The sequence below is a fragment of the Saccoglossus kowalevskii genome, chromosome 21, assembly GCF_978046115.1.
Source record: "Saccoglossus kowalevskii chromosome 21, keSacKowa6.1, whole genome shotgun sequence".
Lineage (NCBI taxonomy): Eukaryota > Metazoa > Hemichordata > Enteropneusta > Harrimaniidae > Saccoglossus > Saccoglossus kowalevskii.
The window spans coordinates 7,727,231-7,748,866 of record NC_140661.1 but is presented as its reverse complement, the minus strand read 5'-3'; the positions used below and the strand labels follow the sequence as shown (position 1 = coordinate 7,748,866).

Sequence of the window (21,636 nt, the reverse complement as noted above, 5' to 3'; positions counted from 1 at the left end):
TTTTTTGAGTAAAAACCGAAAATTTACTAACATTTTGTCTGTTGGCTTAAAAATAGGGTTCATTTCCAGAAATATTGAAAAAGAAAAAAGTGCAGACAAATTTGGGTGAGAAAGTCTGGTAGTGAAAAGGTTAAATCTAACAATGATCCAATCAGCCTGATTTGTCTTTGCATGATGTCCAATCAACACAAGGTGTTCATATTTAAAAGTTAAGGAATGGCTATAATAGTTGCTAGCGTTAGTTAGCCTATTTGGGGTCCATGGACTGAGGTATTTACAACAATTAAAGTCAAATTTTGCCAAACTTTAATGATTACCGGTAATACGCCAAATTTTGAGAGAATTAGGCTTTTTTTCTGCAGTCTCTCTGGGTGGGTTGTAAGTGTACACGTGTTATACAACTCCTTTTGTATAAACTGACAAAACCAATGACTTGTGAAATCGCACTTGATTCATGCACATATAGTGAGCTACATGTTGAGTACTTTCTTAGTAAATGCTGATCGAAAACTGTCCACTATCACGGACTGAACAACAGACAAGCCAAAAAATAGTATTATTAATGATAATACAATCAATACTGGCATGCACACCAGGTATTTATATCTATAATTCAACATCAAAAAGAAAACCACACAGTTATATGAAAAGTTTATTGGGACAGAATAACTTCAGTACACTTAGATGCTAACAATAAATGATTTTAGTCTTCATAAAAATGAGTTTCATTTGTCTTGATTTGAAGGCAGTCTACGAAGAATTGATAATGAACAAAATCACCAAGAATTCACTTTCAGCTTTTATTCCAATACACTGGTAGTTTTAATCAACATGAATATCTAAGTCTATAAATGCTTAAAAAATTAGGGCAGTTTTTGAGAAAAGTAAACATCAAAAATACAAGTAATTTACTACTCAAAGTGTCATCTTGTAGAGGACTTTCTTTTGACACGATTCAATTTTAAAAGTGTATGAGGAATGTTTTTTACAATTTTTTGAAAAAACATGAAATATTGTGACAACATAATCTTAGTGATAACCAATAAGTGTTTATGTATCATATAACATATGCCAATGGTAAACAAATAGACCATTTTTCCCATTCACTGCCTGATCCTGCATGAAATTAAACAGTTACATCAGAACATCGTGTGGGATTCATAAAAGTGAAAGTATTTTTGATTCACAAACATAATGGATTTTTGGGGGTATTTACTCGCCTAAATAATGTGCTATACACATATGATGATAGACAATTTTGATGAAGTAAGAATATCACAAAGTCATATTCCGCTCTGAAAGATAAGCATTTCGTCACTGAACTATAAAAGAGACAAATTAAATTTCAAAATCAAATCATTAGATTTTTCCAGCAGACATTTGGTTCGCGTCTTTCACACATTACGCAAGATTTCACAGTGAAACATGAACATCCTAACATCTTATTCCACATGTTTACATTTGGTAAAAATATGGGCAGCCATGATCCATTTAAAAAGTCACTTTAGTAGTAAATTCTTGAAATCCTTTGATAAATGTGATAAAATAAATCTGTACAAAAGCAGTGCATTACAGAGGTGGACAATATTCACTAAGTTATACACCAGAACAATAATAAACAAATAAAAATCATCAATATACATAAGAATGTGATTTTATTATTCGTAAGTTTTCTAAAGAAATAAGTATAAAATGCAATAAATATGTCTACTTTTTACTTCAAATTTAACACCATTATCAGAGTGTCCATAATTTACATGATAGTTGACACCGATAGATGGTAAACAGCTTTAATTTTGCGAGACAAATGTTGCAAGTCAGGGAAATTAAAAGCACTGAACATCTTTCACTGGGTTTTTCCCTTAAAAACGAGAAGTCAGTAACTTTCTTGAAACAATGTCCACACAAACGCCATTAAAACCATGAAATCATGAATAGGTCTAGCAGAATACAGTAATGAAGAGTTGTACCATTACCAACTATGAATTCCATGCTTAGTACGAGAATTTAAGAGTATGCATAAAGTATGCAGGTCAAATTCAGCAGTGGCTATTTCACGTTCAATCAAATCCAATGATTTCATTTACAAATAATTATTTTCCTTAATATGGACAATTGAGTAAAATTTTTGTATAAGTACAAGTAACATATTATGATTCAGTTTTATTCAAAAAATTATTATTTGTGAACAGAGTTTAGATTATAAATAATTATCAGTCTGTCAGTATTGTGCAAGGAAAATGGTCATCCAATGAAACTCACACCCCCATCACTAGCCCCACACCCCTATCTATAATGATAGCACATACAACTAGCAAGAATTTGTTTCCATTGGTTTGGGTGAAGGAGCTGCTGGAGATGATACTGCATCACTTGATGTGGAGAATGGTATACTTGCATCACCTTGGTTACCTATAGAAATGAAAAATATTGGAACTATTGTAAGCTTTCTATATTGTTAAAGCGAAATACATATAATGTAAACATTGTTTATTTAAAACGATTTGAAAAGGAATGTTTCCCATCAATAGTTGTGGAATTCTATCATCTTTGTATATAACTAAGTATATATATTTTTAAATTATTGGTCATCAATAGAGAAATGTTTGAACAATAAAGAATGGCATGCTAACATGGGGGTAAGTAACCAAATGGACATTGGCTGAAGAAGATTTATTTTATTATACTCTGAATCAAAAATTTAAATTAGTGTATGCTGGCTCATTACAATGAAGCAAGAACACTGACCATGAATTAAATTACATATGCATATATAAACATCTATTGTTATATTGCAAAACATTTTTTTTCGCTGGCATATAAATTCACTATTTTGAGCATATTTTTATGTTTATGAATTTACCATTGAAACAATGCATTCTATTGTTCATCAAAATTTAATTTAACAGATTTTACATATCAGCAAAAATACTAAAAGTAAAATTAAACCCAGTGAGTAATTAATGCATACCAGCAAACTACTACTCTGAAAAATGAACACTAGAGGGCAGTATACACATACCTTGACTAACAATTGATGTTGGTGTACTTTTACCACTTATTGGTGTAGATCTACCAGTCTGTAGATCAGGTGGTGGGGTTGGTGTTGCTGCTTGGTTAGGGTTTGGTGTACCTGGTCCACTACCCACTGACGGTGTACCTGCAATCATATTACAAACTGTTTTAAATGAAAGCAGAGGTTTGGCTTTGTCTTTTTGTACATGACAATACAAGAAATTCTGGTGATGAAAACGTGCTGGAGTGTTACACGTGATGTGACGATTTGTTACTATCATGTCAGTCATTCTTTGAACGATATTGTTCATGTAAATGTTAAACTCAAGTTATTGCCAACATTGCTAATAAATGTACAGCGAATGCATTGAATGTTTATTGAAGTTGTTTTGCTACAATAGAAATTTTCACTGCTACAAAATTTTGTGATTTCCGCTCACTCTTGAAAATAAAGAAGAAAGAAAATTTTCAGGATGGGGAAACAAATTACTGTGATCACTTAGTGACAATGCAGTATGAGACACTGTTTTGCTAATGGTATAGCTTTGCTGCTCTCAATGTCACCATTGCTTCCTGTGGCAACACTTTGTTGTAATGTAACTACTATTTGTAGCAAAACAGTGTCTCATACTGCAATATTGCGCCTTGCCCACTCAGTGCATGGTAAACCTTACATTATTGATATTAGTATAAGAAAATATTTCACAACACAACAGTTGATTACAAGGACTTAATTGGTTTACAGATTCACAATGATTATAATCTTAAGACAAGTCAATCAAAGAATAGCAATAATTACCTGGTCCTTGCTGCTGCTGTGGTTCTTCTTCTTGAGTATTCCCAGCTGGTGTTAGCGGTGTCGCCGGACCAGTTGTAGGCGTCTGTTGACCTGATGTTGGTGCTGGTTCTGGAACTGCAGGTTTTTCCTGTGGTACCGCGGCCGGTGGTGGTGGTGGTGTACTTTGTGCTTGGTTTGACTGTGGACCCTGTTGTACAGTTGGTTGCAATGGTTGACTTGGATGCACAGCTTGCACAACAGCTGGTTGTACTGGTTGTACTCCTTGTGGTGGTTGTTGTGATGTCTGTTGTTGTTGATGTAAACCAGCAGCAGCCATGGCTTGTGCTTGCTGTCGTGCTCTCATTTCTGCTGCTCTCAACTGTTCCTGGTGGAATGCTTGCCTGTCAGATAATAACTGCTGTCTCTGGTATTCAAGCTAACAAGAAAACAATGAATAATTTTAGATTCAATCAAAGTGTTTTAGAATACAAGGAATCATTGTAGAACATCTTTACATAAAGGAACAACAGTTTTTTACCGAATTTTGCACTGTTAATGTTTATAATCTGCATTTTAATGCAGACATATGCAAAGCATTATGGGAGAGAACTTCTTATTGTAAATAATGGGAAAACTTATTACCCTGGAAACTGACTAAACTAACAAGTATGTCAATTTTTTTCACAAAATTAGAATTCATATCAATGATAATATGGCTTTTTCATAATACGTCGCTGATCAAAATTTTGAGATATAAATAAATAATTTCACCATAGAAACCAGTGTAAAAATGCAAATTTTTCCATTTTACTTTTTGGACAATTGTTTCTTGAAAAATTGTTCAGTAACCCCAATTTTTTTTCTGTATCCTTATGGAATTAAATTAACCTATAATAACAAAAGCATGACAAAGACAGCAATCTTCGATTCATCTGAACCTTCTTTATTATCATTTAGAAGTGATAAAAAGATTATAGTAACTTACTGCTTCCCTTTCTCTATCCATGATTGTCTCCAATTCTTCAAAATGACGAAGCTTTATTTCCAGTTTCTTCATTTGTGTTTCCACTAACAACGCGACTAGACTCTTTATTTTACGTTCCTCAACCGCTGCTAAATGCTGTCAACAAAAACAATAACAAGGTTTTTATGGTAATGTTTCAACAATACTATTCTATGTTAAATACACAATGAAATCAAATTAACATTGACTTTGGAGGTAAAGAGACTGCTGACTAATAATATTTTTTATACAAAATTGAAAACTAACAAAGATAATTTATCCGTCTTCAGCTACTATAGTAAATGTCAGTTAATTTGCATATTTATTTGTTGCAATATAAATTAAAATATCAAAAACTTTTTTTTCTGTAACGTTAAAGGTTGGCATTTTAGTGGTCAAACATTGTGAACGCAACATGCTTTAAATGCATTGGGAGAAGACCGGATATGAAATTCACAAGTCTGTCTCTCAGCTATTGTCGAAACATGACCTAGTGAAATGTTCAGTTCTACAAAATTCTGCTATCTTCCTCAACAAAATTCTTCAGTCATTAAGCCACAAAATGTCTTTACATGGGATTTAATGACACAGAGTAGTTTTAGTTCCTACCTTAGCTTTAACCGCTGCAGCTGCCAGTGCTGATGCAGCAGCAGTTGATATATTGCCTTCTTTCAGTTCTAATTCCCTCTTTGACAGCTTCTCAGCATCTCTTTTCTTTTCCTCTTCATCCTTCTCCCTATCTTTCTCCTTTTCTTTCTCTCCATCTTCTTTCAATTTATCATCTTTCTCTTCTGCTTCCTTGGCATCTTTTTTGTCTTCTTCTTTGTCTCCTTTCTCACTTTCTTCTTCCTTATCCACTTTCTTTTCTTCATCTTCTGGTTTTTCTGATTTAGTTTCCTCCGTATCCATAGCTTCATCATCTGTCTCTTCTTTCTCCTGTATTTGAGAATAAGTCATATTTATTTCTACACTATTCCCTCTAAGCATGAACTCACATAAGTGAGAAATGCTGAACCAGCCAATCACAGCGAAAGCGTTGTCGTTTTAGGCTTATCAAGAATTCCAGAGTTTTAATCCAACTTGAGTTAGTACACCAGTAATGGGAGAGGCTCCACTCTCATAGCCAGCATGATTCAAACTCAATTGGAAAGCCAAACCCAAAATAACTTAACAATTTTGAAAATGATTTCTAAAATTTGTGGGAAGATATATCAAAAATGTTCTATGAATAAGATTCTTGTGCTCGAGGCAAAATTGTAAAAGACAAGAATTCAGTAATTCCATTATGTCTTATTTACTCCTTCCCCACAAATATCAATGTGATTACAGTACCTTAGGTTCTTCTTTAACTTCAGGTTTAGCAGTCTTCTCATCTTTATCCGTTGACTTGACTTCATCTTTTGCTGCATCTTTCTCTTTACCCTCAGTATGTGATGTGGTCTGCACACCTGCGTCACCATCTGGACCAGTACCGGCAATACCGCTATTATCCAACCCTAGTTTAGAACTGATCACTCCACTGGCAACATCTGTTTCTACTTTCTTTATGTGCGCATCTATCAAAGCACTTGGAACCTCATCTTTCATTTTACTAAACTCCTCTACAAAACAAAATATTTATTTTTGTATTTATACAAGAAACGAAGATGGTATGATACATCTTTTTTTTTTATTTACATTACCAAACAAATTAGGATTGATTGATAGAGGGCAGTAGACTTACCACCCTGGAATGACTGACAGAGGGCAGTAGACTTGCCACCATTAATGATTGTTAGAGGGTAGTAAACTTACCAATTGCAGCTTTAGCAGCGGCACTTGCTACTCTCGGATCCACAACAGATGCTAAGAACGCAACAGTACTCATTACAGGATTACCACTCTGACTGAATGGAATAGGTTGATAAGCCAATGGACCTATAAAATACAATACATTTTATTAGCAAACTACACAATGAAAGACAAGTTCTTCCCAGGCACACATGTACAAGTATTCAAGCTCATTTGTCAGCTGAATATATTCACTAGTGGCCTGAAACTTATACTGTGTTGGAGATTTGAAATAAGCTGCTGCAACATTATTGGTCAGAATAATTAATGGTGCCCAAGGAACTCTGTAGAAAGGAGAATTGCTTGCTGGCCTACATTTTATAATTTCTAGATTTGAACATGAGATCCTTTATAATATTGAAATGTCTTCATTTGAATATATCGGTACATGTCTTTACCTAGAGCTCCTGGACCGTCTTCAAGATATGGATCTTCTATGGGTAATCTTAAGAATTGTAAAATACATTCATCCTGTGTGCGACTACCAACATGCTCTGCCACTTTGTTCCAATCATCTTTATACATTTCTAATGCTTCTAATAAAAGTAATGTTTCTTGATCTGCCCAATCACGACTTGTTACTGTACGATTTGTATGCTAGTAAAAAAAAAGCAGCAGATGTTTATTAAAGTATCACAGTCATCACACCAAGTCATGTTCGATATGGATCCAATGCAGTGTACCCTCTAAAAGAACCGATTTTGTAGTGATCTGAAGTCAAAACAAAATCAAGTTGACTGCTAGAGAAAGGTCTGTATTGTAGGCGCAAACTTAAGATACTGTGGCCACTGATTTCTCTTGTTTTTATGCTTATTTTGGTTATAAACAGAGAATTTAATTTTTCAAAATTGTGGATTTTTGACTCATGATTTGTCAACCAATTAGAAAGCATCTTTAAGCATAGTTTCAGGTCAATTTATTTTGCAAAAAACATTGCATGTGTTTTTTTTTTATTTGAATTTTAAAATCCTAAAAAAACAATGTTTAATTTTACATGAAAAATATTATTTATCCCTTTGAACATCATTATTTTCTGAATGTTTTATTTTTTTTATATAGTTTTCTATAATTTTTATGTAAATTCTGAACCAATGAATAAATAAAGGTTACTTACCTTGACAAAGGCTGCCTTTTTGCTGGCATACATGTCAGTTCTAAGACCAAAATTATTCAAATCAGGTCCGGTTTTCTCATCTTTATTAGGCTCATTAAATTGCATTACTTGCTGAGCTGCAGATTGCTGTGAACAAAAATATCAAAATATTATTATGGTAAAAACAATTTTACTGTCTCTAGAGACACAATTAGACATACAGACAGTTGATGTTAGGTAGAGAAAGTCAGCGTTTTCCAGGAAAAGTCTGTTAATCTTAAACAGTTAGTGTTTGTCTGGGACAGTCATTGTTAGTTAGCAACAGTCATTGTTAGTTAACAACAGTTAGTAATATTAGTAGAGAACAATCAATGTTGGTAAATATTAGTTAAGGACAGTAAATACTTTTTTAAAAAGGTTATTCTTCATATGTGAAATGCACAAATCTAGCATTTAATAATTTCATACCTGGCTAGTTTTAGATGGTTGTAATGGTTGTAGTCCTGATGGTGTATCTGCTAATATAGTGAAATGTGACGTTGGTGGAGGTCCCATTGAAGTTACTTTATTATCACCATCTACTTGGTAGTTAATAAGACCCCACTGTTCTAGGAAAGCATGTACTCTGTTAATATAAGAAAACATTTTTATAATTAAACCTCACTGGTGCAGTTAGTCGAAGAACTCCAACTTCTACATTATAAAGGCACTGAAATTTTAAATGCATTTGAAGGAAATATCCAATTATCTGCATAATACAGTCGTTATAGCATCCAAAACGATGAACATCACAACTTGTGTGTCTTACTGTTGTAATAGGTATCAGTAAATGTAGTACAAGGGGCAACATTTAAACTCAAATGAAGATTCTCTCCACTTTAACCCTCTTTTACACATGAAATTGGCAATATGTTCAATTTGGGTAGAAATGTGAACATAGTAAAAACATATCTATTATATTAAACATACAAAACGACAAAGTTTCATTATTATGTAAATTATTTCCATAGTAAATGCTACCTTGTGGTTTTTACTTTCAGAGCATTAAATTTGCCATATATACTTTAAGCATGGCCAACAAATACTTCATCTGGACTAAAATAAAAAAACGTTTTTGTAAGATAGAAACTCATTTAGAAAAGCCCCCCCCCCAAAAAAAAAAAAAACCCCAAAGGGATTATGTTAGTTATCCTACATCAACTTTTGATGTTGCCCAGAGTACCCATGAGTGAAAAAATTTTGAGAGATGAATGGCAAACCAGTAAAGTACCTATGACATATCTGGCTTTATTTTCATAAGTACAACTAGGGTTTCAATTATTGAAAGACAAAACTTGAATCAAATACACAAATCTTATTTGCAGGCAGATTTATAAATGGGTATCTTACCTCATGATCGCACAAACATCCCCGGCTAAATTCCTTCTACATGCTGTACATGTTAAATACTCTGCAGGGTTCAAGCGGTAAGTATCTATCATGAAATTACGATATGCCATGTATCTGAAAAATATAAGCAAGCAAGGTTAAGTCTACTGTGAAATACTTTATATTCGCTTGGCATTAACTTTCACTATTTTCGCTGAAGGAATGATTCAGTGAAAATAAAATCCAGCGAATATACCTTTTTTTCTATATTTTACATTCAACTCATCAAAAATCAGTGAAAATAAATTCCATGCAAAACACCCAAAACGTCTTTTCAGCGAAAATTAATTACAGCTAAAATAAATTATTTTACAGTACTTTGTATTCTGCTGAATTAATACTTAAAGCAACAAAATTATGTCTTGTTTTCATATCAATTTTGATGTCACAGCAATAGTTTAATACACGTACAAATAAATTGAACATGATCACCAAACAAAACATCATGTGTGGTGTTCATACAAAGTTTGAATAAAATTGGCCCAGGCATGCCTGGGAAATTGGTTGATGACACGACTGGGACTAATAACAGTTATTTATTACTGATTTACATACACCAGTAAGCTAGTAATGAAAACAGAGTGCAGCTGATGCATTTCAATAGAACCAAATCTAGTATTTATTTATCTCTCATGCGCCTTTATTAAGGATGCGCTACATTTGTTACTCACACTTCGGGGGTTTTCGATTTGTTCTTCGTATTAAAGAATTCTGGTAATGCTCTTCTTTCAATGGAATGTAAACTGTTATAATCAAACCATGCTGCATAGCTTGGTATAATAATATGATGTGTTTGTTCAGTTACGTTGTCTTCCTTAATATCAACCTCGTTCACTTTCTGACTTTTATCTTCTGAAGCGGGAGTAGTGGGACCAGATTTCATCCTAGAATCACTATCATCCTGTGAATGCAAACACACATGATTTGAATAAACAAAATGAAGTGTGTGGTACAGTGGGACAAAATAAATGTAAGAGTACGTCTTTTATGCTGGGTTATACTATAGGTCGAATAATTAACAGAGCCCATCTAAAAACTATATATTAACAGACTTGTTGATTATTTATGATTATTTTGTAATTTACAGTTGAAGTGGACAGATTTGAAGAAATTTAGCCTGTCAAATAAAATGTTGTTTATGTCTAATATACAGAGTGTGACATAAATACAATGTGATAAACATATTTTGTCATACATCTGTTAGAGTGTCTGAATGTATGCAGTTGTGACAAAACAGTTGACAATATGGTCTGTGTGCCCTTTATCACTAATATAATTCTTTCTTGTACTACAATGTTCCTGTCTAATATTGGGGGTTTGTGCAATCCGTGAGACTATCCAGGACATTAAATACTGATTGAATTCCAAAGGTGAATTCAGTTATGCAGAGGGTCAATGATAACTTATTAACCCTAATAAATGTTTATCTATTATAGAGCAGATCAGAGTTTGCCTCAGAACTAAATTGAAGAAAGCAATACTAGTATTGAAATACAGCATCAATTTGATAAATGATTTTATGTTATGATGATGATGTTTTTACCATTGGGTCTGTGTCATCTAAGTCAGCTAATGATCCTCCTTTGATAGGTTGAGTCTCGATATCTTTACTGGAACGAGAACTACTCGATACTGAAATAAACAATTTAATTTAGGTAAAGGAATTAGAATGAGTAACAAGGACTTAAACTTGATGACTTGAAAGTCATCCAAGGATTTTGTTAAATACACACTGAGGCAGTAAAATGACATATTGGCCTCTGCTACTCCAGTGTTCTCTCACTTGCCTTTTAGGCATGGCAGTGTTTTCATGAAAACATAGAAGTTATAAATATGTTAATTACACCATGATACATTCATATGTAAATTAACAATATATCATATGCAAATGAGTAACCATGCTTTGACTCAAGTATGGAGAAGTTCACTGTACTGCTTTTGTGCAAACCTTGTGGTATTCTTGTTTATATGAAGTGAAAGATATTAATAAATAAGGGAAATCAGCTATTATATTTAATTAGAGAGTATAAATAAACTGTAAAAATTCAGCAGACTCTTAATAATTACCTTTTGGTAAAACTACTTCTTCTACACTTGGTGTTTCTGGTGGATCATCCATATCTTTTGTGTAATCCTCAGGCTCTTCCTCCTTAGCAGGTTTCTTCTTGGTAGCCGCACTTGGACGTCCACTTAATTGGTATAAATAATTAATATTACTTAATGCAGTTATCTTTAAACTGCTTTAAACATGTTTTTTAATATAAATCATATTTTTTGACATGCATATAATCGCTTGTGATCTATGGTCCACAGTTTGATGTCAATAACATGAGGTCATCACGAGAATTACTATTGTATCAAGTGACTGGTAGTGGAAGTCAATGTAATCCCATACAGCCAGCGTTCTTGCAGTAAATTAATCTGAGATAACGGTCCAAAATGGCAAAAAAAAAACAGTTTGTTTTTTTTTTAAATTTTTTTTTAGTTGATCGCTATAGTGGATTGTCATCAAATGTAAATGATAGAAAGAGGTTGAATATGTTATTTTCAAAACTACTTTGTATGTGATAATAAATACCTTTTCTTTTTCCTCTTTGTATCAGCTGGGGATGGAGATCTCTTTCGTTTCTTGGATGATGCGGATTTCTTTTCTCTCCTGTCTGTTTCAGGACTTGGAGCAACCTGCAATAGAATGAATACATTGAATTAACTGAACAGTGGGAAAGAATGCACTGATTTATAATGGGTACAAGTCTATGTTTCTGACACCTGTGTATGACATGATTACACACCACAAAATGTCATATCTCAAGCATCTATATACTCGTATCTAGAGCTCAAACAATCACTACTTTTCAATTCTGCAGAAATCCCATGCCTACCCAATTATGGGGGTTTAACTATTAGGTGTTCTATAATACAAATTGCACCTTGTTTCCTGGACTAGCAAAAGTGCAATAGACAAGCTGAGTTTCAATATGTCTGCAATTCTGTAGCTCTAATGTCAAATTTACTCAGCTTTTGATGGTGTGTGTGTGATTTCTCGAAGTCAGGAAAAATCTGTCAATCATTGAGATTCTATGAATGAAAAATCGCAATGATTTCTGCCAAATTTAGTCGGGAAAACTCTTACATCATGAGAATGGTTAAAGAATGAATAATTAAAGAACACAATTATCTTCACACTTTAATAAAAATCATGAGTCACTATGACTAGTTGCATGATTTTCACACTAGTACAACTCTACTATTACATTTGACAAAAAAAATGTTCATTCACACTATGACAAAAATTCACTGATTGAATGTTACCCACTTTCTAATGAACCTCAGTTAAATTTCACTTCAAACTCACAGAAATTCATTGCTCATTATATTACAATGGTTTAGACTTTGATGATTTGATGGATAATAAAGCAAGATGGAGGTTATGGTATTCGCTTTGTTAGAAGTGCACATAAACCAAATATTTATGGAATGCTTTGATCATGAAAACAACTTATTTTGATCTTAGACATGCATTTATGTTAATTACATGCGCTTACAAACAGAGCAAATACGGTACTGATGAAATGACCAACCTCATCACAAGCTGTCTTAGCTCGCAATCCTTTTCTTCTACCCCGACCTGACTCTTTCTTGACATCACCCTGAACATAAAACACAATACGACTACACATTACCGTAGGGTATGGTGTACATATATTACACTATATATCAACCAAATTTAGAACCGCTAGAGCTGAAGCTGTCATTGAAGTACAAACGCAGTGTTCTCCAAATAAAAATATCAGAGTTGTGGCTAATTTAATTAACACTATAATAGACTAATTTATTGTATTCATTGTTAGGCCATCCATTTTAAAAACTAGTATGGTAGATTGGATTAGATTAGATTTTATTTTATTTATTTTTTTAAGAATTAGTTCACTCTGTGCTAGCTTGCTGAATACTCAACAAAACCATGTTTAATGATGTTTACAGTAACGTTTTCTCAATTTGTTTCATTTCAATTATCGATGGATTATTGAATAACAACATGGTTTTACATAACTGTTACGCTTTGTGGACTGTGTCAATCAGTTCATGTCAGGCAAGGCATTTATTTTCTTGCATCGAAAAGCTACTGAAAATAACTTTTATGAATAGACCATTGGCAATTATTTGTAAACTTTTTTTGATGCCAAATATTGGCCCACAGCATTATAAGTCTGTCAATGACTTGTGCATCTGACAAACAAAAAGAAACTGTTTTCTTGATCAGTTTATGGTTAGCTGCCTCAACTGTTGACTCTGTTGAGAAGATAGATACCCAACAATCACACATTTAGCCCTATGATCCTTTGCATCTTGGCTCTTGATTGATTGAAGCGACCGATCTGACAGGAAGGTATTTATGCAATGTATCGTGTTGATCGTTATGCTTAAAGTCAAGCCTTACTGTGAAATCTTGTTTTAATACAACTGTGATGTTCTTGTCCACTCTCAAAGATATTAAAAAGTCGTGTCATTTAAGATTTTGTTTTTTGCTGGTATGTTTGTTTTACGTAATTGAACTCCCAGTGTGGGAATAAATTAGCATCTCATTAACACCTTACATCTAATTTACATTACATTCAACTCCTCACAAATCAGTGAAAATAAGGTTCAAACAAAACAACCAAAATATTTTTTAAGCAAAAATTAATTCCCGCTAAAATAATTTAAAGTATTTTACAGTAGTTGAAAGATGACCCACCTCTTCCTGCATCTCATAATCTTCTTCATTCATCCACTCATTGAACTCATCTAAATCAAGTAACCATTTAGCATTCACCTGCAAATCAAGTCAGATTCATATTATGCAGCCTTCTCAAGTAAGATCAGAACCAGTGTGACCTCTAAGTCCATATGCACATAGATTTGCTGTGACACAGCTACTTGTGTTAATTCACTGGTACATCATTAACACAACATAATATCATACATTAATCTAGTGATCTTGATAAATATTATATTATAATTATGGAATTTATATTTTGGCAAAAGAAATTGACATTTTATAACAAAAATAAGTAAATACAAAGGAAATCAAAGGCCACAACATTTTTGTTAGATAATAAACAACAACTAACATGGGGCCCAGGGACACCGAAGTCCTTTAGAATTAAGTAAAACTTGGGAAGCAGACATACATGATTTTAACTGCTACTGTTCAAGATTCTGACTATTAATATGTTCAAAATTCAGCAAGTAATCTTCAGATGAATTTAAAGAAACATCTTTGTTACCCAGTATAAGTACAAGTGCTATCAACTTGCTTTATATCTAGTTCCATTCAAAAGACTAACAAAAAGGCACTACCGAAGATAAGTTTGTTCTCTCTCAGAACATTACATGTGATGTAACAGTCTTTGTGTAATTTTACATATATAGAAGCAAATCAGAACATGCTGGACAAAGGTCCATAAAGCATCAATAGTAGGGGTAAATCCTACCTCCCACTCTCCTTGGTGAGATGGTGTGCCTTCTGGTTCTTGATCTACATCAGAGTTAGGAGCCCATGTGTCATAGCTGTCAGGATAATACCACCAATGTACTAATGTATTCCTATCACGTCGTACAACTGGACGAAGCCAATCCTCTGATGACAAAGAAAATACAAACCATGGTGATAACTAAGTTAATCAACAGTACATCTATAAGGCTCATCTTGAAACAGCAACAGACTTTAACTGCAAATGGCCACCAAAATCTTGTAGAGCAAAGAAATCACAAAAATTGTTTGTTTGCCCATTACAGTGTTCTATTTTCTATCGTTACAGTGGACGAGATGAAAGGAGAGAATAGAACTTAAAGAGTATTAAACAATGCTAGTGGCTCATGTTCTCAACAAAACATCGGCAACCATTTGCGTTTAACGTCTACTGATTGAGGTGTGGAATAGTTTAATTTTGAATACAAAAACAACAATTGTACAATTTAAAAAAGGTTAAGGTATAGAAACTAAAACTTCTACAAGTTTACAAAGGCACATTCATAATTTGGTGTCTAATCAACATAAAATCTTTACAAAAAACAGAATTCTGTGATATTTCATTCGTTATAAAGACCAGCAATCGTTACCTTCTACAGGTTGTGATGGAGGTGGAAATACAATATGAGTAGCACAGTCTTCATCCTCAGTGATTGTACCCTGTAAAAGATAATATTGTAAATTGATCAAAACACCATGTGTATGGGTCGACACAAAACATAGCAATCATAGTAACTGAACTTGTTTATAGATTTAGAATCATGTTAGGCTTCCGCAAACTTTTCAACTGTATTCGCCACAAATGGGTTAAAGTCATTTCAAAAAATAAATTATTCTGCAAATCTTGTTTGATATAATGTGTATGTTACAGTAGCATATTACAATTTCCTACACAAATCTGACACATTATTTTTCATTCCCTCTCATTTGCGAAATGGTTAAATAAGTTGGCTAAGAAAAACAATTCAGTACTTAGCCAATGCGGCTTAAACTATTTTATCTTTAGTGGAAGCCCATTTACAATATATAAAGAGTGCTGATCACTGTATCGCTGGTGTTCCATACAAATACCAGTCAATGTACATGCATACTAGAGAAACACTTACTTTATTTTCGCTTGGAATTAATTTTCGCCGTTTTCACTGAAGGAATGATTCAGTGAAAATAAAATCCAGCGAATATACCCCTTTTTTCTATATTTCACATTCAACTAATCCGAAATCAGTGAATGTATATTTCATACAAAAAGTCTTTTCGGCGAAATTCTAGCTAAAATAAAGTATTTTACAGTACATAACTCATGCTTAGTGCGATGATTACACCAACCAACTTACCCTATGCCTTGTGACGATGTCTTTTAGCCTGTTTAAAAGTTTGCCATCAATCTCCGATCTGAGGAAAACTATCGGCATTGACAAACATTTATTTTGAACCAGCGTTCTTTCAATATTCATAAACATCTCAACATTACGATCCATACGGGATGGTGATTGGAAGTCAAACCGTCTCCATCCTTGATCACTTTTAAATTTATACACAGCAGATAAAATATGGCATAGACCACCACCAGGTTTGAAATCCATAAAACATTTCATCTGAAACAATAATAATGCAATATTTTTAATTGCAGTTTATAAGCAACATGTACAATTATATCAGTATCATCATTGGATTGGTCATAGACTTCAGAAATATTGGTACTCTACTTATTAGCAGTGAATGCATGTTCAGTATGAAGAAGTCACAGAATGACATCAACCCTGAAGTTTAAAGCATTGATATCAGTTTTCTCCACAGAAATTTAAACCACTGTGAGGGTAAAAATGTTCCAAACAGAAATTTTAATGATTAATAACATACTATTGTGGCATCAGGATAGTAACTGTGGCAAAGTCACACTGTTTCTATCCTCAGGAGAACCACTGGATATTGAAACAAAATAATTGAAATACGCTTGCACAAAATCAATTGTTAATCCTATAAAAAAATCCTCTACCATTGTTATTTTCTATGGATCTGAACATGACGACTTTCAGAGGCCTTAGCTAGCACATAATGAACCGTTTTCCCGAAAATGAATCCATACAATGTAAATCTCTAGAAAATTGTATGTAAGCAGGATGTCTGTCATTCATGTAGTAGCAGTACCTAGTAGCATATAGCATATCTAACACGGCATGGTGCCATGAGCAACACCCTTAATCTTTCACCACCAGTTTCCTCTTTTCATCACAAATTCAAAAAATTATCTGGTTTATAGTCTGCAATTTCCTTCAGAAAACTGGGGCAAAAATAGTCAAAATTTTGGGGTAAAAACCGAAAATTTACTCAAATTTTTCTGTTGGCCCCAAAATTAGGGTTTACTTTCAGAAATATTGAAGAATATAAGAAAAAAAGTACAGAAAAAAATGGGCGAGAAAGTCTCGTGGTGAAAAAGAATAAAACACCACAGTCATTGCAACGCATTGTATTCAATACAACTTGCATATGACACAAAGTGCTACACAAGTAAAACGCATTGTTTATATGTTGTGAACATGAAACAAACAGACAACCAAGGCACTTTAATGATGGTTGGTAAATAATTACTAGTAAATGGTAGTACATACCGGTAACCTGGTCAGTGCTGGTTTACTGACGTGCCTGCCAAAATTATCTTCCTGGAATTGCACAAGCTGTGCCACCAAGCTAGCCAGGCTTTTGTTGGTGGGTGGTTCCATTTGGGTATACTGTAGATACACAAAACAATATCAGACATCTTCAACCAAGTCAATAGTGTTGTTACATTTACTGTAAACCAGTTTATTATGAAATTGAGGGCAGTGGTCATTGTGCCACTTATGTGCAAATTTGTGTTGATAAACAATGATTTTCTCACAATCTACAATGTAATACACTCCCCAAATAAGACCGCGAATTTTGATCTGGAGTCAATGTGTACTAAATTTTTACTTTAAATTATCATTGTTACAATCATCCAAGGCAGGGGCCCACATGTACCAGACAGGCAGATTTTAGCTGGGACAGGTAGGTATACAAAGGTAAACAGGCAAATGAGGGTAATTTAAAGTTTTGCTAACTGACCAAATGGGGTAGTTCAAAGTTGCTAATATCCAGAAAATTGCTTTCAGAATTGTTTAAACTTATGAAATGATGAGCCAATAATTAAAATTGTATTTTTCTACGCTAAAATCAAAGTTGCTGTCTATGTTGCGCATGTACACCCCTTTTATTGCTATATATTTTCGTGATTCTGATTTAACTTGTGGAGACAAAATTCTGTTAAAGGTACTGTAATTCATTGCCCAATACTAGGCTTTCACAGAATTCTTTTCAGACTGTGTAAATCAGACCATAAATACCATTTTGGCGTAAAAGAGCAATGGCTTATTGGGAATAAAAGTACCAAAGTCAAAACAACAACCATTGAAAATGTTCCTCAAAATAGTACAAGGGGAGACTGATGAGAAGAAAAAGGTTTTCCCAATCAGTTTATTTTTGTGCCTACCATGGTGCATTACACATGCTTTTAAAGACCTCAATGAAATGTTGACTACAAAATTTGCCCTCAGACAATCCTGAAATCCTTGTTAATTGGAATGAAGTATGGGAAGCAGAAAAGTTGACTTTCCATTCACTGTGGGATCTTGTGTATTGCATGACAGGTGCAGACTGAACGTCGATTTTAAAATTTATATTGAAATGCTGATGTCTCAAGAGGGGAATATTGAGAAACCCTTACTTCATCAAAACAGACCAAAATCATCAAATGTGTATCATACATTCAATTAGCATTATACTCAAAACTATGTTCATATTTGTTGAATACCGCAAGAAGTTTTGACACCACTATGACCTTTTTTTTTAATGTTTGGTTTTATGTATAACACAGGATTTCATATTGAGCGGGAAAAAAGTCCACTGTGAAATACTTTATTTTTGCTTGGAATTAATTTTCGCTATTTAAACTGAAGGAATGATTAAGTTAAAATAAAATCTAGCGAATGAACTTTTTTTTTATATATTTTACATCTAACTTGTCAAAAATCAGTGAAAATAAATTCCATATAAAACACCCATAAAAGTCTTTTCAGCGAAAATTAATTCCAGCTAAAATAAAGTATTTTACAGTATTTTGTGATATCGCAAGGCATCTTTTTAGTTTCGGACCAAAAGGCAATGTGACTTTCTTCACAATACTTCATCATCTCAATAAACAAATCCTTAGTATTTACTGATGCTAAATAGTAAAAGCGACATATTATGAAATATCATGTACTGTTGCACCCTAGTGAATATAAACAACACGAAATTGTAAATAGAGAATTACGTAATCAAATGGATTACTTCATTCCCTAATACCATCCGAAACAGTGGGGATAGACGAGTGTCTAGCAGTGTACTGGAAAGGGACTCGCACAGCATTTTGGCCGTTGTTGCATTCAGAAATGAGAAAACATCTCAAATTCATCGTTGCCTAACATATTCACCGTAATGTCGAGTAAGTGTACACTCTGCTATGTGATCATTGGTTCATAATTCGGCGAATATAACTCAATGTTGACAATGTATTAACCGTTTGAACAATGAAAACGAACAGACAACAAAGCAGAACGACCATGTGAGCCGATAAAAAACAGTGATCGAGGTGATATGACGTTAATCTGCAGGTCAAACAGAAATCAATCGTTTTTACCTTTTTGCAGTTTTTCTGTAGCCATGTTCTAATGTTATCAAATTGGGCAATAGTCTCTCCAGATTCCCAAAATTTAATATCGGCACCTCCGTCTTTCTTCCGCGCCGCCATCTTGGAAAATGTACCTCAGTTACTGTATTTTACGTTACCCATCATGCATCAGCAAATTAGTCGACTAGGTTCCAGGTGAGAATGGAAGAAACCATTCAAAACACGGGAGATAAGCACAAATATCAGAAATAAAATTATAGATCAATAAATAAACATGCTTAAATTTAGACAATACTGATATTGCTTAGAAGCAGGCAGAGCACTGTTGTCCAGTCAATTCAACCCTCATAACGGCTTGCTTTCTAACTAAATCAACACAACACAACACAACACATATTTAATGTTTGTAATATACCTAAATTGATATTTAAACTCAATAAGCCATCGAGATCTACTCACCAACCTCGTGCCGATTAGGCAACCTTAATAGGGGGTCCAGGGGCATGTTCTCCCTTAAACATTTGGAAATTTAGACCCTCTGAAATGCTATTTCCTGCATTTTGAGGGGCAAATTTTGCTAACATAAAAGGTTTCAGCTCTATTTTGGAGGCCCCCCCAACATTTTTTTCGAAGGGGGCGACCGCCCCTCTGTCACTGAATATGTCATATGTATGTGGAATTCTTCTGTGCACGATTGCATGGTGCTGTCAGATAAGCAAAAATGGAAGTTTCACAAACTATTTGACACGATTAAGAAATCATCCAGACTGCAAATACTGTTTTGCCTTCACAGGTGCAATTGAGAAATCCATCAATTTTTTGACTGGTAAATATGTTAATGAGTTTCATAACTGCCAGCTTGACAGCCAATCACGGTGAAGAATTGATTAAAGAGTTAAGTAAGAGCTTCATGTAACTGCTGTTGTTTCTTCATTGTAACACTTGGAATGTGAATTAAAACGTTTAACAAGCAAGATTCGGTTTACATATTTCAAAACATGTTGCATTCCAAGAAATTCTATGCAACCCTTCTTAGTGGAGTAATGACATAAACTACATGTAGTAGAATTTGATACATTGTGTATTCAAAAATTGGTTACAAAACAACCTGAAGGATGACCAATAACAGGACAATTTCACAATCTTGTTGTAACTTGTTGCAAATGAACAATAATACATCGCAAATTAAAAACAAAACAAGTCTATGCAAACAGTGATACCTAGCCTGTTGTAAACATACTGGTTACAAGTACAGGTGTATCCAAAATGAAGACCGAAAATGAGTAGACATTAAGTACTAATAAACGCATCTCTTAACCATACACTAATCAAAACAAATATGGTATAATATGGCTGCTTTTAGCAGCAGTCACCCAAAGGTCATAGTTTTACAGAATACTACCTACAAAATGAAGCCCCAAGGTAAATCACGATTTTACACTCAAACGTCACCACTGGAAAAATTTAGCATTGATTCGCACATTTCTCTACACTATAACCGGTAAAACAATTCATCACAACATGGCTGCTTTTGACGACGTCACCCAAGTATTTTCCTTTACAGAATACTACCATGTTGGTACCCCTGGTGCCTACCACATTATTTGCGGGAATTTCCCACACTGATGTATCACAGAAGAGAATTTCAAACATATACTTCCTTGGTTAGATGCTTTTCATTTCTGCTTCTAAAACAGAATTCAAACAGCAATGCATGATGGGGTTAAGTGAAAACAAATAACCAAGTTTTTGTAAAGTTATTCAAAATTGAATGTGCTTTCAACTAAACTTTGCCAACAATACAACTTTGGGCCACACTTTTTTTATTCCTTGTTATTTGAGTTTTCATAAGGCAATTTATTTGAGGAGGGCGGGGAAAAAAAATAAAATTAATTCTTTGTTTCCATTAGATTTGTGTGATTCTCAAAGCATTGTAAGTGAGATCATTGATCGGAGAGAAGAAATGAAATAAAATTTATTCCATGTATAACCTTGTTTCTCATCTGCGCGAGACTTTGATCATGATACTCCCACGAAAATGCAACTTGGGTTTGTTATGCGGTGGGCGGAAAAAAATGAAGATAAAAATGAGTATTTTTTAGCAATTTTTTGCACTTACAAGTCTGCGGGTGCGAGAAATTACGCTGAAATAAAATTTAATTTTTATTTCATTTTCGGCTCCTGTTCATTCGGCGGGTTCACGAAACAAGGGATAATAAAAGTCTGGCCTTAAAAGGGATACATTTTAACTGAACAAGATGTTCTCAATAACCACACAAACAAAATA

General features: G+C 33.8%; 1 protein-coding gene across 2 annotated transcripts; it reads right to left on the bottom strand.

The window, feature by feature from the left end:
• Window positions 1-786: 786 nt before the first annotated feature.
• LOC100369326 (SWI/SNF complex subunit SMARCC2-like) lies at window positions 787-19,506 on the bottom strand. 2 transcript variants are annotated; one of them, XM_085495204.1, is made up of 22 exons: window positions 19,359-19,506; window positions 17,272-17,391; window positions 15,997-16,257; window positions 15,253-15,322; window positions 14,625-14,770; window positions 13,886-13,963; window positions 12,729-12,797; window positions 11,726-11,829; window positions 11,215-11,336; window positions 10,691-10,779; window positions 9,819-10,048; window positions 9,109-9,222; window positions 8,188-8,344; window positions 7,741-7,866; window positions 7,025-7,223; window positions 6,591-6,713; window positions 6,129-6,397; window positions 5,406-5,732; window positions 4,779-4,913; window positions 3,815-4,229; window positions 3,023-3,178; window positions 787-2,412 (listed from the first exon to the last, which is right to left on the bottom strand). In XM_085495204.1, the coding sequence occupies exons 1-22, from the start codon at window positions 19,467-19,469 to the stop codon at window positions 2,312-2,314; spliced, it is 3,522 nt and encodes a 1,173-aa protein (XP_085351330.1). In that variant the 5' UTR covers window positions 19,470-19,506; the 3' UTR covers window positions 787-2,311. The 2 variants fall into 2 exon arrangements, with proteins under 2 accessions (XP_085351330.1, XP_006818225.2); XM_006818162.3 differs by having other exon boundaries at window positions 3,023-3,160.
• Between the last annotated feature and the right edge of the window lie 2,130 nt (window positions 19,507-21,636).

Coding starts and splice junctions, on each gene's coding strand:
- LOC100369326 (XM_085495204.1), bottom strand. CDS start 19,469: ATGGCGGCGCGGAAGAAAGACGGAGGTGCCGATATTAAATTTTGGGAA. Junction 11,830..12,728: donor CTAAGACAGCTTGTGATGAG/GTTGGTCATTTC, acceptor ATTCTATTGCAG/GTTGCTCCAAGTCCTGAAAC. Junction 6,398..6,590: donor CGCTGCTAAAGCTGCAATTG/GTAAGTTTACTA, acceptor TTTGTTTTGTAG/AGGAGTTTAGTAAAATGAAA.